We start from the raw sequence: 20,617 nt of genomic DNA on the forward strand, positions 1-20,617 counted from the left end.
GAGTTTGGGTTCCTTTTTCAAAACGCAGGCGCAGGCGCGCGTGAGGCGCGGGGATCGTGACCTCCCCGGCGCCCCTTGCGCAGGCCACGGTCGCCCTCTGCCGACGGTGGGTGGGAGAGCTCGCAGAGTGAATGTTTCCGGGCCTGAGAGCCGACCAAGAAGCTGGATGGCCTGTAGAGGGCGCGGCCGGCGCCCAGAGTAACCCACTTGGCCGTCCCTTCCTTAAGCACTTCCTGTCTGATCTCTATGGTTCTCTGTTGCGTCATGGGAAGTTCCGGTAGTTTTCAATTTACTGTAAACAACAGGGACGTGCGCCGACCCGGAAGTGAAAACTGGAGCAGGCCCGGAGCAGTTCAGAAGGCCCGGTAAAGCGGGGTGCGGGCAGCTGTAGCAATGGCCGTGGCCGTGGCCCTGGCGGGGGCTGTGACCGGAACCGAGCTAGGCCCCGCGGAAGAACTCGCCAAACTCGAGTATCTGTCTTTAGTGTCGAAAGTTTGCACCGAGCTGGACAATCACTTGGGGATCAACGACAAGGACCTGGGTAAGCTCGGGGAGGCCCCTGCGGCCTCTGGGCTTAGGGTCGAGGGAAGCGAAGGAGAAATGGGGTTGATAGGCTGAGTATTGTGTCCGTATGAGTCTCTTTTTCTCTGTCGCAGACACTCGGTCCTGCGAAACCTTCGGCCCGGGGCCCCCGTTTGAGAACTCTCCAGGCCGAGCTGTTTAGAAACCATTGCCCAGGGGCGCCTGGGTGGCGCAGTCGGTTAAGCGTCCGACTTCAGCCAGGTCACGATCTCGCGGTCCGTGAGTTCGAGCCCCGCGTCGGGCTCTGGGCTGATGGCTCAGAGCCTGGAGCCTGTTTCTGATTCTGTGTCTCCCTCTCTTTCTGCCCCTCCCCCGTTCATGCTGTGTCTCTCTCTGTCCCAAAAATAAATAAACGTTGAAAAAAAAAATTAAAAAAAAAAAAAAAAAGAAACCATTGCCCAGAGCTGTCAGTGAAACCCAGAGTGGCTATCGCTCCTGCTTCCTGTTTTTATTTTCCTCAGGTCCCAGTTAATTAAACAGCGTTAATAATAACAGCAGCAGCCGCCGCATCATAATGATGATGATAATGGCCGAGATTTATTGGCATGCCAGATGTTATGCACGGTGTTTTACTTATGTTATCTTACTTGGTCTTGTCACGACCCTGTGAGATGTATTATCTGTTTTTCGATTAAGAAAACAAGGCACTGATTAATGAATTAAGTAATCCCCCTCGATATCACATATCACATGTGAGCCTGATCTGGAACCCAGGTCTTTTGAGGTCTGCCTTTAACAGTTCTCAACCATTTATTAGGCGTTTGGGGACAGACTGTACAGGTGGAGAACCCCAACCGAGGAACTGAGAAAGGCTAAGGGCCTAGAGCTAAGGCCACAGAAAAATGGAGTCCTTATGAAGGCAAAGGGATGGATGGAGTCAAGAGCAGGAGTGGAGGCATTGACCTTTGATAGGTGCAGGGATGCCTGATCCATTAAAGTTTTTTTTTTTTTAATTATTTAAATTTATTTTGGAGAGAGAGTGTGCGCAAGTGGGGGAGGGGCAGAGAGAGAGAAGGACAGAATCTGAAGCAGGCTCCAGGCTCTGAGCTGTCAGCCCAGAGCCGGATGTGGGGCTTGAACCCACGAAGTGTGAGATCATGACCTGAGCCGAAGTCGAAAGCTTAACTGACTGAGCCACCCCAGGTGCCCCTAAAGTCTTATTTAAATAATCCCTGTACCCAATGTGGGGCTGGAACTCGTGACCCTGAGATCAGAAGTTGGATGCTTTTCTGACTGAGCCAGCCAGGCGGCCCATTTGATAGCCAGATGGCCCACTTCCTTAATAGGAAGGAGAACAGAGAATGTGGTTATAGATGCGGACAGGTTTAGGGGTTGGTGGTAGGAAGATGAGGGAGAGACATCTATTTGATTGTTCTGCTTTCTAAATGAAGATGAAGTTAAGTCACCAGCTGGAGAGATGGAAGGGAAAGGGCATGTGACAGAAGGGGTCCGGGGAATTAGATTGTGTGACCTTGAGTAAGATACCCAATTTCTCTGAAGCCCTTTTCATCATCTATGAAATGGGGATGATAGTTGCTTTTCCCGGGGTGACCCTGTAGCACCTAGGAAGATGCCCTGCTGCCAGTGTATTTTAGTTCACTTTTTTCTTGCTTCCCATTCAAGATGTGCCTGTCCTGTATCATTTTCTCTCATTCTCTTTCTCTTTTAGATGGTAATGAGCAACACTCCTGTAGTTTACTATCTGGGTAATATGTTCTTTCATTCAGCAAATACTTACTGAGCCAGTGTTAAATTGTTTCGATGTTACCCTCATTATGTACAAAAGTAAAGTGAGGTGTAAACTCCATGATTTTCTAGCCTGTATATAACTGAAGACCTCGTTTAATTTGCAAGTAAGCCACAAATAGCTTTTTCTGTTTCTAATTCCAACACCATTTATTCCCATGTTTATTTATTTAAAAGATTTTACTTTATTTTTTTAGATTACTTATTTTGAGAGAGCGGGGGCTCACGTGTGTCGGAGAGGGGCAGAGAGAGAGAGGGGGAGAGAGAATCCCAAGCAGGCTCCACACTGTCAGTGCAGAGCCCGATGTGGGGCTTGAATCCATGGACTGGGAGATCATGAACTGAGCTGAAATCAAGAGTCTGACGCTTAGCTGACTGAGCCACTCAGATGTCCTGAGATTTTTTTTTTTTTAAGTAATCTCTACACCCAACATGGGGCTTGAACTCATAACCCAGAGATCCAGAGTCGTATGCTCCACCCACTGAACCAGCCAGGCATACCTACCCCCCCCCCCCCCCCCAATTTATGATGTGTGTTTTTTCCAGTACCACTAAGCAATTCTGTGACACCAGATCGGTGTCACTGAACTCAATGCTGACACTATCTGGAGATAGCATCAGATCCCACCGGTTAAGGGCTCAGGCCTGTAGGACTGACTCACCTTAAACTTCAGTTGCCATTCACAGTCCAGGTGGTCACCTGTGCTGAGCCAGTGGCTATAGATCAGAGGTTCCAATGACTCCCCTCCTTGGATTTGATAATTTGCTAGAGCAGCTCCCAGAACTTAGGAACATTTTACTTACTAGATTACCGGTTTATTAGAGAAGGAGATAACCCAGGGACAGCCAGACGGAAGAGATGGGTAGGACAAGGTATGTGGGAAAGGTCGAGGAGCTTCCATGCTGCGTGCCCCACTGCCTCAGGTCTCCACTTGTTCACCTACCCAGAAGCTCTCCAAACCCAGTCCTTTTGCGTGTTTGTGGAGGCTCCATTATAGGAGGCATAATCGATTAAATCAGTGGCCGTTGGTAAGTCAACTCGATTTCCAGCCCCTCTCCCCTCTCTGGAGGTCAATGGTGGGGCTAAAAGTTCCAGCCTGTAATCACATGGTTGGTTTCCCTGGCAACCAGCTCCCAAATGACATTATCTAGGGGTTTTACTAAAGTCATCTTAATGTAACAAAAGATGTTTTTCACTCTACACTTCCTGAAATTCCAAGGCTTTTAGGAATGCTGTGCCTGGTAAGGGGATGAAGACCAAATATGAATATGAATATGAATATGAATATAAATAAATATAAATAAACATAAATATATACACACGTATATGTATTTAATGTTTATTTATTTATTTTGAGACAGCGAGCAGGGGGAGGGACAGAGGGGGGGATGCAGAGAGAGAATTCCAAGCAGGCTCCCCACTGTCAGTGCAGAGCCAGATGTGGGTTTGATCCCACGAACCTGTGAGATCATGACGTGAGCCTAAAGCAAGAGTCAGACACTCAACCAACTGAGACACCCAGGTGCTCCAATGGACTTGTTTTTAACCACTAATTCATTTTTGGTAGCTCGGTTAATTTAATGTGCCCCCATATAATTCTGAAAATTAACAAAAAACAAAAACAACCGCCCTAACTAATGACAGCTGCAGTGTGAATATGCTGCTGATTGCTTTGAAATAGACTCTTGAACATTGCATGTCTAGCACCATATGACTGACTTCTCCCTCCACATTTCTCTACCGAATGTGGGCTTTGAAGTCAGATTGCCTGGGTTCCAGTCCTGGCTCCACCATTTATTATTGGGTAGGTCAGCATCTCAAACCCTTAGCCTCCTCGTCTGTAAAATAGGGCCAGTAATGGTACCTACCAATGAGGGTTATGAGGATCATGGGGATAGCTCATGTGAAGCACTTAGCATAGTGCCTGGCATGTAGCAGGTGGTCAAAAGTCTTAACCACTGGCGTTGCTGATACTAACTTGTTATGCGTAGGCTATGTTCATGTAGCCTGAAGGCATTTAGCTTTTACTTAATGTCCTCAAAAAAGTAAAGACAGGGGCGCCTGGGTGGCTCAGTTGGTTAAGCGTCCGACTTCGGCTCAGGTCATGATCTCGCAGTTTGTGAGTTCGAGCCCCACGTCAGGCTCTGTGCTCACAGCTTAGAGCCTGGAGCCCGCTTCAGATTCTGTGTCTCCCTCTCTCTCTGCCCCTCCCCTGCTCACACTCTGTCTCTCTCTGTCTTTCAATAATAAATAAACGTTAAAAAAAAAAAAAGTAAAGACAAATGCCAGCATGGAAGTGGTATGGTAGCACTAGTTTATGTTAGTTGTCCATGTTATTATTGTTATTTTTAGGTTTAAAATCCAGATGAAATCATTAACATTTTCTTGTGGGGCTCACAGTGTGAGGCTTATTATCTCAGCCCCTAATAAAATGCGCTTTTCTCCTGAAAGTCTCTTAATTAATAAGTAGCTCTAATATTAGAGATTTCAGGGGCGCCTGGGTGGCTCGGTCAATTAAGCATCCGACTTCGGCTCAGGTCATGATACAACGGTTTATGAGTTTGAGCCCCGCGTCGGGCTCAGTGCTGACAGCTCAGAGCCTGGAGCCTGCTTCAGATGCTGTGTCTCCCTCTCTCTGTTCCTTCCCTGCTCACACTCTGTCTCTGTCTCTCTCAAAAAATAAACATAAAAAAAAAGAAAAAAGAAATTCAAACACTGGGCAGGTTTGTAGTGAAAAATTTGGGAAGCGAGTAAGTCTTTTATCAACTTGGAGATTGGACCATCCAGCAGCTGCCTGGCTCTCATATGTGGATTGAGTCTGACCTTGCAGAAACTGTAGAAGGCATCCTACTGTGGGCTTTCATCAGGAGGGTGAGGGTGGGCTCTTGCTTTTGGACATTGTTACTTCTGGAGTCTGTATGACAACAGGTCACAGCTAGTAGTCTCATGAGAAGAGTAGGATATCATCTGGGACAGTGAGGTGTGTGTGCCATTTTGTAGGAATATCTTGTTTTCGTTTCTAAAAATTAACTAGAACATACACGGATAATCTTGGTACTCTAAATTCTCTTTCTTTACCCTCACTGGATAGTACTCTTTGGTTTCTATGACTGTTGGATTGGCTAATTGGTTCTGCTTTTAATGGACTTGAAAATGATTTTTTGCTCACGTCCATTCCAGTTTTAATCCCTTTTCTCGTTTGCAGCTGAATTTGTGATCAGTCTTGCTGAGAAAAATACCACCTTTGATACTTTTAAGGCTTCTCTGGTCAAAAATGGTGCTGAATTCACGGTATGTGTGTCTGGAGACCCCTATTTTGTTTTAATGTCACTATTGAATTTAAATTTTGATAGGATTTAACATGGGATTTTGATAGAGAAAGGAGAGAACTTGTACATACCAATCAAAGAAACCATTAAGTGTGTAATGTTTTTTTATGCCACCGAGCAGTGGTGATATAACTGGATTTCCTGTGACACCTTCCTAAGAAAATGGGGTAGGATTTCCAGCATTAAGTCTTTATGAGTGTTTGTATCCTTGTTCTATGAATCTGGAAGTCAAAAACAAAAGAGTGTGGGTTTTGGAGGTAGTTCTAAACCATGGAAAACAAAAATGGTTGAAGGGAACTAAATTCCCTTTCCCTCCCAAAAGTCCAAAAATATCCGCTTTATCCGAAGCTACTTTGCTAGGTTCACGCCACATCAGATTGATACTCTGCACTTCATTTGTTCCAATTAGCTAAATTCAGCTCTGCACCCACCCTTTAAAGGTCATCCCATTTCTGACTGTTTTCAAGCACTGATTCAGGGGCTGATCATTTTTGTTCTGTTTCTTTTCAAAGGATTCTCTTATTAGTAACTTGCTACGCCTCATACAAACCATGCGGCCTCCAGCAAAGCCTTCTACTAGCAAAGGTGAGTAGGGCATCTGGCTGAGCTTCAGCCTCCAGAATGGTCTAGCTTGTGAGCATCCTGTAAATTGTTTCTGTCCCTTGCAGCAGCTGCTGAGCAAGTACACATTCTGGTAAAATTTTCCAAATGACTTAAGCTTACATAACCAGATGAATTCTGATGTATCTTCGCGCCCTCCCCCATGCCCACGTAGTTTGTAATCAACGTTATTTTTAGGAAATTGAATTATGTGTATAGTAATGTATATGAATAATATGTAGAAAAATGCCATGTTCTGTTTTTAGTTTGATGCAAATCTGATGTTAAAGTTCATTGTTAACCATTAAGAATATTAAATATATCTTTTTTTTTTTAACCCCTTTATATGCTCTGTGATGAAACAAGATCCAGTTGTTAAACCCAAAACTGGAAAGGAAAAGCTGAAGGAACTCTTCCCAGTGCTTTGTCAACCAGACAACCCTTCTGTCCGGGTACCGATACCATTTTGAGAATGTCTCTTCTAATTGGGTATTTCTCTGAGCCCTGTCCCTTTTGTGTGTGTTATTAGTTACTGGTTTTACATTTGTGTTCATTGTAATATGTTTTTCTTTTCTTTTTTTTTTTTTGGGGGGGGGGGTATTTTTTAAATTTTTATTAATATATGAAATTTATTGTCAAATTGGTTTCCATACAACCTCCAGTGCTCATCCCAAAAGGTGCCCTCCTCAATACCCATCACCCACCCTCCCCTCCCTCCCACCCCCCATCAACCCTCAGTTTGTTCTCAGTTTTTAACAGTCTCTTATGCTTTGGCTCTCTCCCACTCTAACCTCTTTTTTTTTTTTTTTTTTTTTTCCTTCCCCTCCCCCATGGGTTTCTGTTAAGTTTCACAGCATCCACATAAGAGTGAAACCATATGGTATCTGTCTTTCTCTGTATGGCTTATTTCACTTAGCATCACACTCTCCAGTTCCATCCACGTTGCTACAAAAGGCCATATTTCATTTTTTCTCATTGCCACGTAGTATTCCATTGTGTATTTAAACCACAATTTCTTTATCCATTCATCAGTTGATGGACATTTAGGCTCTTTCCATAATTTGGCTATTGTTGAGAGTGCTGCTATAAACATTGGGGTACAAGTGCCCCTATGCATCAGTACTCCTGTATCCCTTGGATAAACTCCTAGCAGTGCTATTGCTGGGTCATAGGGTAGGTCTATTTTAATTTTCTGAGGAGCCTCCACACTGCTTTCCAGAGCGGCTGCACCAATTTGCATTCCCACCAACAGTGCAAGAGGGTTCCCGTTTCTCCACATCCTCTCCAGCATTTATAGTCTCCTGATTTGTTCATTTTGGCCACTCTGACTGGCGTGCGGTGATATCTGAGTGTGGTTTTGATTTGTATTTCCCTGATAAGGAGCGACGTTGAACATCTTTTCATGTGCCTGTTGGCCATCCGGATGTCTTCTTTAGAGAAGTGTCTATTCATGTTTTCTGCCCATTTCTTCACTGGGTTATTTGTTTTTCGGGTGTGGAGTTTGGTGAGCTCTTTATAGATTTTGGATACTAGCCCTTTGTCCGATATGTCATTTGCAAATATCTTTTCCCATTCCGTTGGTTGCCTTTTAGTTTTGTTGGTTGTTTCCTTTGCTGTGCAGAAGCTTTTTATCTTCATAAGGTCCCAGTAATTCACTTTTGCTTTTAATTCCCTTGCCTTTGGGAATGTGTCGAGTAAGAGATTGCTACGGCTGAGGTCAGAGAGGTCTTTTCTTGCTTTCTCCTCTAAGGTTTTGATGGTTTCCTGTCTCACATTCAGGTCCTTTATCCATTTTGAGTTTATTTTTGTGAATGGTGTGAGAAAGTGGTCTAGTTTCAACCTTCTGCATGTTGCTGTCCAGTTCTCCCAGCACCATTTGTTAAAGAGACTGTCTTTTTTCCATTGGATGTTCTTTCCTGCTTTGTCAAAGATGAGTTGGCCATACGTTTGTGAGTCTAGTTCTGGGGTTTCTATTCTATTCCATTGGTCTATGTGTCTGTTTTTGTGCCATATGTTTTTCTTTTCTAAGTTTACTTATTTATTTTGAGAGAGAGAGTGTGTGAGCTGGGAAGGGGCAGAGAGAGAGGGAGAGAGAGAAACCCAAGCAGGCTCCACGCTGTTAGTATGGAGCCCGATGTGGGGCTCAGTCTTACAAACCATGAGATCATGACCTGAGCTGAAATCGAGAGTTGGACGCTTAACCGACTGAGCCACCCAGGAGTTCTCATTGTAATATATTCTTCTTTCTTTCTTTTTTAAAAATGTTTATTTGCTTTTGATAGTGAGTGAGCAGGGGAGGGGCTGAGAGAGGGAGACACAGAATCTGAAGTAGGCTCCAGGCTCTGAGCTGTCAGCACAGAGCCCGATGCGGGGCTCAAACTCATGAACCGTGAGATTATGACCTGAGCTGAAGTCAGATGCTTTACTGACTGAGCCACTCAGGGGCCCCATAATATATTTTTCAAATTGAAAGTGTTGGATCACTCCCTGAGCATGTACTATACATAGTATAGTGTTGAAGAGTTTAGAGAATATTTGAGGGAAATGGGATTGAGAATTGTGGGAAGCAGTGATTAGGGCTATGAAATAAGGTTCTAGAACAGATACCTGATGTGTGAAGTGAGATTTTTTTTTGCTCTGTTATGTGTTCGGTCTAATTTTTTTTAAGTGTTTTGATTTTTAAATTTTATTCTGGCAAGTGTTTATTGAGTACCTACTATGTACCAAGCACTAATCTAAGTACCAGGGATACAGCTGTGAACAAGACAGATAGAATGTCTGCTCTCTTGGAGATTACATCATAGTATTGGGATGGGGGCAGGAAATAAACATGTAAACTCCACTAGTGGGGAAGATATAGGCAGTAAACAAGTACACAGTGTATAATATAGCTGATAACAGTAAGCACTGTGGAAAAAAATTTAGCAGGTGAAAAGGGGGAAGAGAGTACAATTCTTTAAAAACACTTCTTTATGGGGCGCCTGGGTGGTGCAGTCGGTTAAGCGTCCGACTTCAGCCAGGTCACGATCTTGCAGTCCGTGAGTTCGAGCCCCGCGTCGGGCTCTGGGCTGATGGCTCAGAGCCTGGAGCCTGTTTCCGATTCTGTGTCTCCCTCTCTCTCTGCCCCTCCCCTGTTCATGCTCTGTCTCTCTCTGTCCCAAAAATAAATAAACGTTGAAAAAAAAAAATTTAAAAACACTTCTTTAAATTCTTTAAAAGGAATTGCTAGAATTCTTTTTTTTAAGTTTTTTTTTTTTACATTTATTTATTTATTTAAAAAAAAATTTTTTTTTCAACGTTTATTTTATTTTTTTTGGGACAGAGAGAGACAGAGCATGAACGGGGGAGGGGCAGAGAGAGAGGGAGACACAGAATCGGAAGCAGGCTCCAGGCTCTGAGCCATCAGCCCAGAGCCTGACGCGGGGCTCGAACTCCCGGACCGCGAGATCGTGACCTGGCTGAAGTCGGACGCCCAACCGACTGCGCCACCCAGGCGCCCCTATGATGATTTTTATAGTTGTATTTCACTTTTGCTGGTGTAATGTTTTCTGTGTAGAAATTTACCATCATTTATCCATTTTGCTTTCCATGGGCGTAAGGGCTATTTCTGGTATTTTGTTTACATATAACGCTATTATGAAATTCCTATTCTTGTTTCTTAATACACATAGCAGGACCTTTTCTTTTCCCTATATGTGTAGGAGAAGAATGACTGGGCAGTAGGACGTGTGTGATTTAAACCTTATGAGGCAGTCCAAATTGCTTTCTAAAGTTTGTGTTTCAAGTTACACCTCTTTTTTTTTTTTTTTTTTTTTTTTTTTTTAAAGATTTTATTTTTGGGAAGCCTGGATGGCCCAGTCGATTGAGCTTCCGCCTCTTGGTTTTGACTCAGGTCATGATCTTGTGGTTTGTGGGTTTGAGCCCTGTGTCAGGCTCTGTGCTGACAGCTCGAGTCTGCTGGGATTCTCTGTCTCCTTCTCTGCCCCTCCCCTGCCTGTGTGTGCACCTGCTCTCTCAAATAAAAAACACTAAAATCATTTTAAAAAGAGACTTTTGGTTTTAACTAATCTTTGTAACCAATGTGGGGCTCAAACTTAGAATCCCAAGATCAAGAGTCTCATGCTCTACCCACTGAGTCAACCAGGTGCCCCCAATTTATACTTTTATCATAAGTGTGCGCTCCTGTGGCTTATATTCTTGACGACAGTCGGTATCGTCCGATTGTTCAACTTAATTTTTTTGCCAGTCTGTTGTGGGTTAAGTTACTCCATAATGAAGTTGGGTGGAAAATACCTAGTAACATTTGGAATGTTAGACCACGTTTTTCTACAGGCTTAACTTCTTTTGGAAGTAGTTCCGCTGATCAGTTTTTAGGCCAGAACATAAATGCTCAGAAATACCTGGAGGGCAGGGGAAACAGTCATTTCCATTAGTTTCACTTGGATTGCTGTCTTTTTGACCTTGGGAGCTATCTTTCATAAAGATTGCTGGTGCCCATGGAAACCAGTTGTGGTGAAAATGATTGGCTATTTCTCTCTTATTTTTTTGCTAATTCTTCTTTGGGGGGACTTTTAGATGAAGATCTTGAGATCGAGCTGGTTGAGGAAGAGCCTCCATTCCTGAGAGGGCACACCAAGCAAAGCATGGACATGAGCCCTATTAAAATCGTTAAGGTGAGAAATGCTGGGACTCTAACTTGGACACGTCACATGAACTTCTTTTCCCTAAAGTAACTGTTCCGTTTTTCAGAGCAGGCTATTACGTCCATGTAAGCAGAACTCAGGCTAGAAGGTGTATTGACTGTTGGTCAGGGTCTAGAATATTATTGTTTTAAAGGGTGACTGACGGCTTTGTTACTTTGGACTTTTTAATTCTTTTGCTCTCATTCTAGTGTATTTTGGGAAGAAAGAGGGGAATAGGAGTGTTTGATCTGTCACTGCTTTTGCCCCTGCCTTAGGGGCTTGGATAATTACCTTACACGTTCAAAGGCAGTTTTGAAGCATTCACTTGACCATTTGGGGCTGGCCCTCAGTGGAAAGCGGGTACTGGGAAAGACAGAGCTGTGAAGAGAATTCGTGGGAAGTTGTGATAAATTTTTAGGTTTGGAGAAGGGTATTTTATTAATTAATTTAGATTTTGGAGAAGGGTATTTTTAAAGTCTCCCAGCCCAGCCATCCATGCAGTGCTTGTAATTCACTTGTGTCCTGCAGTGTTCCTCCCATGTAGTGTTCTATCTGCTTGACATTGTTGGTGACAGAGAACTCATCAACCCTTAAGGAGAGCCATTCCATCTCCAGATGGATCTGATTATTAGCTCTTCTGTAAGCAGAGTTGAAATCTCTCATTGAGGCATCCATGTTGGTCTGAATTTTAGTTCTTGGGACCTTACAGAAGAATTCTTATCCCTTTCTTGTCTGTCCTATCTCTCATGGGGTTCTCCTCTTCAACCAACACCCCCAGTACCTCCAGTGTAGTATGGTACATCCTTCTAGGTGGATCTCGTTTTTTAGATTCAAGGGGCTTAACATTTACATTTTAGTTCCTGGCCATTTTATGCTGAGATCTCACTCTGATGCTGCTTGTCTTCTGTTGCACTAGAACCCAGATGGTTCCCTCTCCCAAGCAGCAATGATGCAGAGTGCCTTAGCCAAAGAAAGGCGGGAACTCAAGCAGGCCCAGCGGGAAGCTGAGATGGATTCTATTCCCATGGGGCTCAACAAACACTGGGTTGATCCTCTGCCTGATGGTAAGACCCTGGTAGGGGTGTGTGGACTTCTCACAAATAACCCGAGCCTTGAAGTACAAGCACTGCCAGCACATACTAAAAATTCAGCCTTAGCTTTGATTTGGGGATTTTTCCCTTTGGTTAAAGCATGTTTTTTGTGTGTTTGTTTTTAAACGTTTAAAACCAAAAATGTTTTAGTAACCCTGGTCAAATCATTAGACTGAGTTTTTCTTCTGAATAACTTAAGAATTTTTTATGCTTGGGGTGCCTGGCTGGCTCAGTCAATATAGCATGGGACTCTTGATCTCAGGGTCATGAGTTCAAGCCCTATGTTGAGCATAGAGCTTACTTAAAAAAGAAAAAGATTTTTTTTTTTTTTTTAAATTTTTTTTTTTTTCAACGTTTATTTATTTTGGGGACAGAGAGAGACAGAGCATGAACGGGGGAGGGGCAGAGAGAGAGGAAGACACAGAATCCAAAACAGGCTCCAGGCTCTGAGCCATCAGCCCAGAGCCTGACGCGGGGCTCGAACTCACGGACCGCGAGATCGTGACCTGGCTGAAGTCGGACGCTTAACCGACTGCGCCACCCAGGCGCCCCAAGAAAAAGATTTTTTAAAAAGTATTTTATTGTTAAGCAATCTCCACACTCAGTGTGGGGCTCAAACTCACAACCCCAAGATCAAGAGCCATACACTCTACTAACTGAGCCAGCCAGACACCCTAAGAATTTTTTTATGCTAAAGATAATACAGCTTTGAAACTTCCGTTTTTACATAATTCTTTGTGCAGTAAATGTTAAGTAACTCCTCGATACAGTCATAACAAGTACTTAGTAATATGTGTTAGGCAACTGGGAAACTGAGCCACACTTTAAGTAGACATGATCTCTTCTCTTATGAGGCTTGCAGTTTAGTGGGGAAAATCAATTATTAATCAAACAGTTCCCAAATTACTACCTAAATCATGACTAGTGGTACGTGAAGAAGTACAGGTGGTGTAGGTCACTTCCCTGAGAAAGTTGAGACTGGAAGGATAAATAGGACTTTGTCATCGGAGGGGCTGAGGTGGAGCCAGGGGGCACGTGTTCCAGGCTGAGGAATTTTCTGGGCTTGGGCCGTGAGATGGAAAGCAGGCCTGTGTGGCTGGACTGGAATGGTGGGGATGAGGTGGGGGGGGGGGCAGGACTTGGAGATGGCATTAGGAATTGGGGCTCAATTCTAAAGTCCACTCGGGAGTGTTGCCAGGTTCTAAACAGGGGAAGGGCATGATCAGAGTTGCATTACCAAAGAATTACTGAGGGTACCCTGTAGAATGGATTGGGTGGGCAAGTGTAGACACCTGAGCTGACTTAGGAGGCTTTTCTAATGGAAGAGAGAGGATGGTGGCTTGAACACAAGAGGTAGCAGACGGGAGGGATGAACCGGAGAAATGGGATTTGTTGACTGTTGAGGGCAGGGGCACTGAGGTAGCTTCAGGATAGTACTAAGTTGCCTGTTTTCCTTTGCAGCGGAAGGCAGACAGATCGCTGCCAATATGAGGGGTATCGGGATGATGCCCAATGACATTCCCGAGTGGAAGAAGCATGCTTTTGGGGGCAACAAAGCTTCATATGGAAAAAAGACCCAGATGTCAATCATTGAGCAGAGAGAGAGCCTGCCCATCTACAAACTGAAGGAGCAGCTGGTCCAGGTGAGATGCCCCTTTGTGTTGTATTGGTGTAGGAGTAGCGGTGTTTTCTAAAAGAAGGATGACGTGTTTGAACTGAAATTAGCTGGACAGGTATGTGTACATTTGTACATTCTCCAAAGAGAATAGAAAAAAACCCAGAACGTTTCCAAGTACTTTAAAATACATATGTGTATTAGTGTATACATTGTCTAAAGTTTATTTAAGTAATTTGTACCTAACATGGGGCTTGAACTCACAACTCCCAGATCAAGAGTTGGATGTTTCACAGACTGAACCATCCAGGCGCCTCTACCTATTTTTTTCCCCCCAAAGAAGAAATAAACCTGTTTGAACTGGTGGCCCCTAGAGCAGTTCCAAGTGGGCAGACCAATATCTCTGGTCAGTAAGAAAAATGGGGATGCTTGACCAATGATCCCATATGGGCAGGACTTTGCTTTAGGTAGTTATTTCCATTTTTTTGGAGATTGGATTTTAAGACAACCAAACTTTCCCTAGGCAACTGAGTTTACTAGTTCACAGTGAATCCTTTCAGTGCTATCTCAGACGTACGCAAGCGAGTACAAGTACATATGTACATGCATTCATAGACATTATATGTTTTATGTGTATTGTATGTTTCTAGATGGCAGGCAGCATATTACACATATACTCTGCATCTTGTTTTTCCCCTTAATGATACAGCTCAGAAATTGTTCCTTTTTTTGTGTGTGTGGTGGTTTGTTATGTGGATATGCTCTGGCTTATTTAACTAGTCCTTATTTAACTAGTCCTGTATTAATAGACATATAGGTTGATGGCAATCCTTTGCTGTTATAAACGGTGTAGAATTAAGATGACTTTTGGGGTATGGAGATTTGGCAGTGGAAAGGAACACGTTATATGCCTATTTTATTTACTGTTGAATTCTTTAACCATGTGGATGTAGTACTTAAAAAAATATGTAGAATCAGAGATACCTGGGTGGTAGCTTATGCTTTTAGCATTGCCTTTATGTTTTTATAAATTTAAGAAAACGAGTAAGGGGCGCCTGGGTGGCTCAGTCGGTTGAGCATCCGACTTCAGCTCAGGCCATGATCTCACACTCCGTGAGTTCGAGCCCCACATCGGGCTCTGTGCTGAGAGCTCAGAGCCTGGAGCCTGCTTCAGATTCTGTGTCTCCCCCTCTCTCTGCCCCTCCCCTGCTCATGCTCTCTCTCTCTCTCTCTCAAAAATAACTAAAAACATTAAAAAAAAAATTAAAAAGAAAGCGAATAAAATTTTTAAAAGAATTGTCATTTAAAGAATACCCATAAGTTTCAAGTTTTTTTTTTTTTTTATTTTTTTTTTTTCAACATTTATTTATTTTTGGGACAGAGAGAGACAGAGCATGAATGGGGGGGGGGGGGCAGAGAGAGAGGGAGACACAGAATCGGAAACAGGCTCCAGGCTCTGAGCCATCAGCCCAGAGCCTGACGCAGGGCTTGAACTCACGGACCGCAAGATCGTGACCTGGCTGAAGTCGGACGCTTAACCGACTGCGCCACCCAGGCGCCCCTCAAGTTTTTAAGTTACACATGCAGTTAAAATAAGAAAGAGCCTTGCCCATAGAAAACCACCACTCATATTTTTTTATGTGTGATTAAAAATAATTTTCACTCTGTAATCTCACCATATGTATATTATTGATCCCCCTTTTCTTCTTCAGTGTTGGAACGTAAATATTATTTTCCTCCAGAGTAATGTGGGAGATTTTAATGACTGTATTTATTTATATTCTGTTAATTTCAGGCTGTTCATGACAATCAAATCCTGATTGTCATTGGAGAGACAGGATCTGGGAAGACAACGCAGATCACCCAATACCTGGCAGAGGCAGGCTACACTTCCCGGGGCAAGATTGGATGTACCCAGCCCCGAAGAGTAGCAGCCATGTCGGTGGCCAAAAGAGTGTCGGAGGAGTTTGGTTGTTGCTTAGGCCAGGAGGTAAATGGGTACTGAAGTTGTTTTGGAAATGCCTAAAGAAAGTGTGGAAAGGCCCACATCTCCACCTATAAAATGGGAATAGTACTACCTTTCTTCAGGTTTCTCCTGAGGGGGAGAGGGTTGTCGTCATTGATGTGTTCAGGGTCAAGTCCAAGGCAGATTTTACTAGGAGGAAGTCACTGCACATCTTGCTCAGATTCTTACCTAAGATTTCAGGTAACAGTCTAACTGGGCTGCAGTCTTGGTTGGGAATTGCAGAAAGGAGAGATTTGTGTCTAGGTTTTCAGCTTTGGTTCTGCTTTAGGTGGGCTACACCATTCGGTTTGAGGACTGCACCAGCCCAGAAACAGTCATCAAGTACATGACAGATGGGATGTTGCTCCGAGAGTGCCTGATTGATCCCGACCTCACACAGTATGCAATCATCATGCTGGATGAGGCGCACGAGAGAACAATTCACACTGACGTGCTCTTTGGATTGTTGAAGAAGGTAACTAGGTGCTCTTTGGCGACCTTCTTCTACCTGTTGGGGACTGAATCCTGGGAATTGGATTTGAGTACCTGTGCCTTGCTGGTTAGTCCTTCTTAGTAAAGCCACACTGCACTTCTCTGTAGACGGTTCAGAAATGGCAGGACATGAAGCTGATTGTCACCTCAGCCACATTGGATGCAGTGAAGTTTTCTCAGTACTTCTATGAAGCTCCCATCTTCACCATCCCAGGTGGAACATATCCAGTGGAAATACTGTACACAAAGGAACCTGAGACAGATTATGTGGATGCCAGCTTGATCACTGTCATGCAGATCCACTTAACAGAACCACCAGGTAGGAGGAAAGAGAATTTTGTTCCTCATGGGCCAAAAGTCCTAATGCAGGTAGCTTTTTTTCTCATCTTTTAAAAAATGTCTTTTAAATATTGGTCTCCCTGCAAGCCCAAGTCTTGCATGTTTGAAGCGGTGGTAATGGTCTATATAATAACGTGAAGTATAGACACAAATTTTAAAAAATGAAAAATGAGAAAAAATGAAAAATCAGAATAAACATGGACAGATGAAAACCTCTTGATTTCTTAGAGGTCGGAATAGGAGCGTGTTTTCTGTCATTGGGCCTTCTTTTAATGTCACCGTGGCTTTCGTGTGGAACATACAGGAAGTAAACGTTCTCTTCTTAGGTGACATCCTCGTCTTCCTGACTGGTCAGGAGGAGATCGATACCGTGTGCGAGATCCTATATGAAAGAATGAAATCCCTGGGACCGGATGTCCCGGAGCTGATCATCCTGCCCGTGTACTCTGCTCTCCCCAGTGAGATGCAGACCCGAATCTTTGACCCGGCCCCACCTGGCAGCAGAAAGGTAACGCTGGGCAGACGGGAAGCGCCCGCATGCTCTGAAACCACGTGGGGTGTGCACCTGGCCCTGATGGGGATTGCTTCGGGTGTATGCGAGCCTTGTTTTTTTATGTCTTAGAAACTAGTTCGACCAATCTGTTAAGGAGTGAGGATCTTATATGCGGCCCCTGCTCGTCTTCCTCTCCTTCATTCAGCAAGTATCTTCGAAGCGTCTGTCAGGCTTTGGGGTACACGCCGGGGCGGGAGGCCAGGCCTCTATCTGCCATGGGGCATCTACTGAGAGACAGGCCTTTAACATACGGTGTGAAAGAGCTGCTGGGGCTCTGTGTACCCAGAGGGGGAGCCCCTGACCCAGAATTCTTAGAAGAGGTGAGGATCTAAGCTAGTCCTGAAGAGCACGTGGCTGCTTACATAGGCAAGAAGGACAGCAGGACACGAGAGGACAGCCTGTGGTAGCCCAGGGGCAAGAGCGTGCAGAGCCTTTCAGGGGCTGCGTAGTTCGGAGTTCATGGCTGGTGCTAACTGCTGTGCACGTGTGACGGGGGGAGAGGAGACAGATGGACTTTTTCAAGTAACAGCTTTACTAAGATAGATACAAATACAATTCACCTCTTTATTTTTTTATTATTTTTTTTTTTTCAACGTTTATTTATTTTTGGGACAGAGAGAGACAGAGCATGAACGGGGGAGGGGCAGAGAGAGAGGGAGACACAGACTCGGAAACAGGCTCCAGGCTCTGAGCCATCAGCCCAGAGCCTGACGCGGGGCTCGAACTCACGGACCGCGAGATTGTGACCTGGCTGAAGTCGGACGCTTAACCGACTGCGCCACCCAGGCGCCCCTACAATTCACCTCTTTAAAACAGAATTCAGTTTCTTTTAGTATATTCACAGAATTGTTTGACCATTAATTACCGTTAATAGTAATTAACCATTAATCAGTACAGTTGATTTTAGAATAATTTCATGACCTCCAGAAGAAACCCTGTACCCTTTAACAGTCACTGTCTCCCCCCCCCCCCCCCCCCATTCCCCCCTCTGCTCAGCCCCTGGAAACCACTAGTCTATTTTCTGGAGTTGCTTGTTCTGGACATTTCATATAAATGGAATAATGTAACATGTGGTCCTTGGTGACTGGCTTCCTTCACTCAGCATATTTTCAAGCTCCATCCATGTTGTTGCATGTGTCAGGACTTCATTTTTTTTTTTTATTGCCGAATAATATTCTGTCGTAGAATGATATTCTACATCCACAGAGTGGATGTACCACATTTTGTTTACCCGTTCCTCAGCTGTTGGACATTTGGGTTGTTTCCACATTTTAGGTATTATGAACAATGCCGCTAGGAGCGTTTGTTTACAAGTTTCTGTGCAGGCATATGTTTCACTTCTCTTGAGTATATTCCTAGGAATGGAAGATGGATTTGAATAACATTGAAGAGTTAGAGTGGACAAGACCTAGTGGGTGCCTGGAGGTGTAGGGGTGAAGGGCGGGGAGAAGTCAAGAATGACTCCCAGCTTTCTGGCTTGGACAGCTGGACGGAAGATGGTGCTGAGGAGGGAAAGACGGAGGAGGAGCAGGTTTGGGAGGGGTGGGAAGACGACGATTCCTCCTCTGTTCTGTTGGTGATGATCGGACTTCTTTGGAAGAGGGCTCTGCAGCTCTGTGGCAGGTGGAAGCCTTTCAGGGCCAGTGAGATGCTGGCATGACGTGGGATGTTCTGGTGCTTCCTTGCAATGATTTTTCCAAGCAATTGTGGTTTATTAGCTGAACCTCTGTGGAAGAACAGTGGCAGTGCCAAGCCGAGACCAATAATCTTCTAGATCACGCGTACTGCTGCATACACACAAACCGTGAAATTCCTCTGCCGCCTCGTTCATTTTATGATCAGGGAAAAAAAAAATCTCTCTCTTGTTCCACATACACAAACAGCCCATTTTGTAGTCCAGATGTCCCCATGGGGGAAGAAAAATCTCATTTTGCACTGGCACATGTGATGCCAGGAAATCTCTGCTTTCCCAGGGTGCGAGAAAATTGTAGTAATCAGCATTGGATCTAGAAGATGAGATATGTAGCCATTTGCACCAAATGAAATTGGCTTTCATTGGCTATTGCTTTCTCCTCTTCCACTTCTCCTCTCAGGTACCACCCCGTCCCCAACTTGACCCTTAAGATGAAGCCAAACAGAGTAAGTGCCAGCTAGTCACCTAGAGAGGGAGATCGCTGCACAGTCCTTCAGGAAGATGTCTGGGGTCAGACGTCCTGTGTCACACCTCAGGGCTGAGCCTGGCCAGCTCACTCCAGCTGTGTCCCTCTTGTCTGCAGGTCGTGATTGCCACCAACATCGCAGAGAACTCGCTGACCATTGACGGCATCTACTATGTGGTGGACCCTGGGTTTGTGAAGCAGAAAGTTTACAATTCCAAGACTGGCATCGACCAGCTCGTGGTCACTCCAATCTCTCAGGTATGGCAGCGTCTACCCACAGTGGTCCTGAAAATCCTCTTTGAGGCTTCTCTGAAAATTTTTTATGATTTTGTATTCTGAACTTCACTGTTTTCAAAGATGAACCTTTAAGGTATTAGGGGCTTTTGTGAGATAAGGGACGTTTTTGTGTTGTTTGTGTTTAATCTTCAGGGTAGTGTTTTGATATTAAAAAGCCTCGTCAAATGTGAAATTAAAGAAAAAGTTTAACTTAGCACTCTAGATTATAAAAACATAAAAGAACGTATTTTTAAAAATACCGTGCTTAGCCGCAGACATCTGAGATAGTAATAATGCATGAGATGTTAATGTGTTTCTTTGGTTATTATGGAATCATTTCCTACTCAAATTATTTTTAAAAATGAATAACCTGGTCCGCCTTTTTGAGGGCATTTTGGCTACAGCGTATCCAACATTGAAAAGTTCATTCTTTGGACAAAAGAGTTCCACTTCCAGGAGTACATCTCAAAGTTTCGTAGTGACTGAGCGCATGTCTGAGAGTAAGGGAAAAGGATGTTCACTGAAGCATGATTTATATGAAAGGAAACCTGGGAAAATTCTAGCTGAACTCCAAAAGGAAAGTCGTTGAATAAAAGATGGTATATCCACGCCATAGAATGTTGTGTGGCGTTAACAGGGTGGTGCGCATCTATGTTTAATGACATCAGCTATAATTGTGATATGTTTTTTGAAAACAGTGAGCTGAAACGTAGCATGAGCAGTAGAATCCAACTTTTGTTTAAAAATAAATAGCGCACGTGGGTATACAGTGTGCATGAGCGTGCCTGGGACTGAAAGCACGTGGTCAACACGGTCGTCGGGGTTATCTGTCGGTGGAGCTGCTGGTTACCGTGTTGAGGGGGGTGAAATGCATTGTTTTTCTTTATGCTTCTGCGTATTTTCTTAATATTTTATAAGAGGCACGTATGATTTTCGTCATCCATAAAAATCATAAGGCTATTTTCATTTTGAGCTTAAGGTAATAGTAGCTACCACTTGTAGAGTACTTAGTAAGTGCCAGGCGCGAGGTACTTGTACATACACGAACTCATTGCATTCTCGCATCCATCCTCGGTGGTAGGTGGTGTTATTACCCTCATTTCACAGATGAGCATGAGGCACAGAGGGGTTAAGTGACTTGCCTAAG

At 44.1% G+C, this 20,617-nt stretch overlaps 1 protein-coding gene across 1 annotated transcript; it reads left to right on the plus strand.

Moving 5' to 3' along the window:
• Positions 1 to 376: 376 nt before the first annotated feature.
• LOC123602923 (ATP-dependent RNA helicase DHX8-like) lies at positions 377 to 19,548 on the plus strand. Its single transcript, XM_045487242.1, has 12 exons — positions 377 to 541; positions 5,535 to 5,620; positions 6,171 to 6,243; positions 6,625 to 6,721; positions 10,742 to 10,931; positions 11,857 to 12,004; positions 13,493 to 13,674; positions 15,442 to 15,636; positions 15,941 to 16,126; positions 16,252 to 16,462; positions 16,809 to 16,990; positions 19,312 to 19,548. Exons 1-12 carry the CDS (start codon positions 394 to 396, stop codon positions 19,531 to 19,533), a joined length of 1,920 nt encoding a protein of 639 aa, XP_045343198.1. The 5' UTR covers positions 377 to 393; the 3' UTR covers positions 19,534 to 19,548.
• The last annotated feature ends 1,069 nt before the right edge of the window (positions 19,549 to 20,617 follow it).

Source organism: Leopardus geoffroyi, chromosome E1 (assembly GCF_018350155.1).
Source record: "Leopardus geoffroyi isolate Oge1 chromosome E1, O.geoffroyi_Oge1_pat1.0, whole genome shotgun sequence".
NCBI classification, from domain to species: domain Eukaryota; kingdom Metazoa; phylum Chordata; class Mammalia; order Carnivora; family Felidae; genus Leopardus; species Leopardus geoffroyi.

Excerpts from the sequence above, each read along its gene's own strand:
- LOC123602923 (XM_045487242.1), top strand. The coding sequence starts at position 394 with ATGGCCGTGGCCGTGGCCCTGGCGGGGGCTGTGACCGGAACCGAGCTA. Across the intron at positions 15,637-15,940 it reads GTTGTTGCTTAGGCCAGGAG|GTGGGCTACACCATTCGGTT; the intron begins GTAAATGGGTAC and ends GTTCTGCTTTAG. Across the intron at positions 16,127-16,251 it reads TCTTTGGATTGTTGAAGAAG|ACGGTTCAGAAATGGCAGGA; the intron begins GTAACTAGGTGC and ends ACTTCTCTGTAG.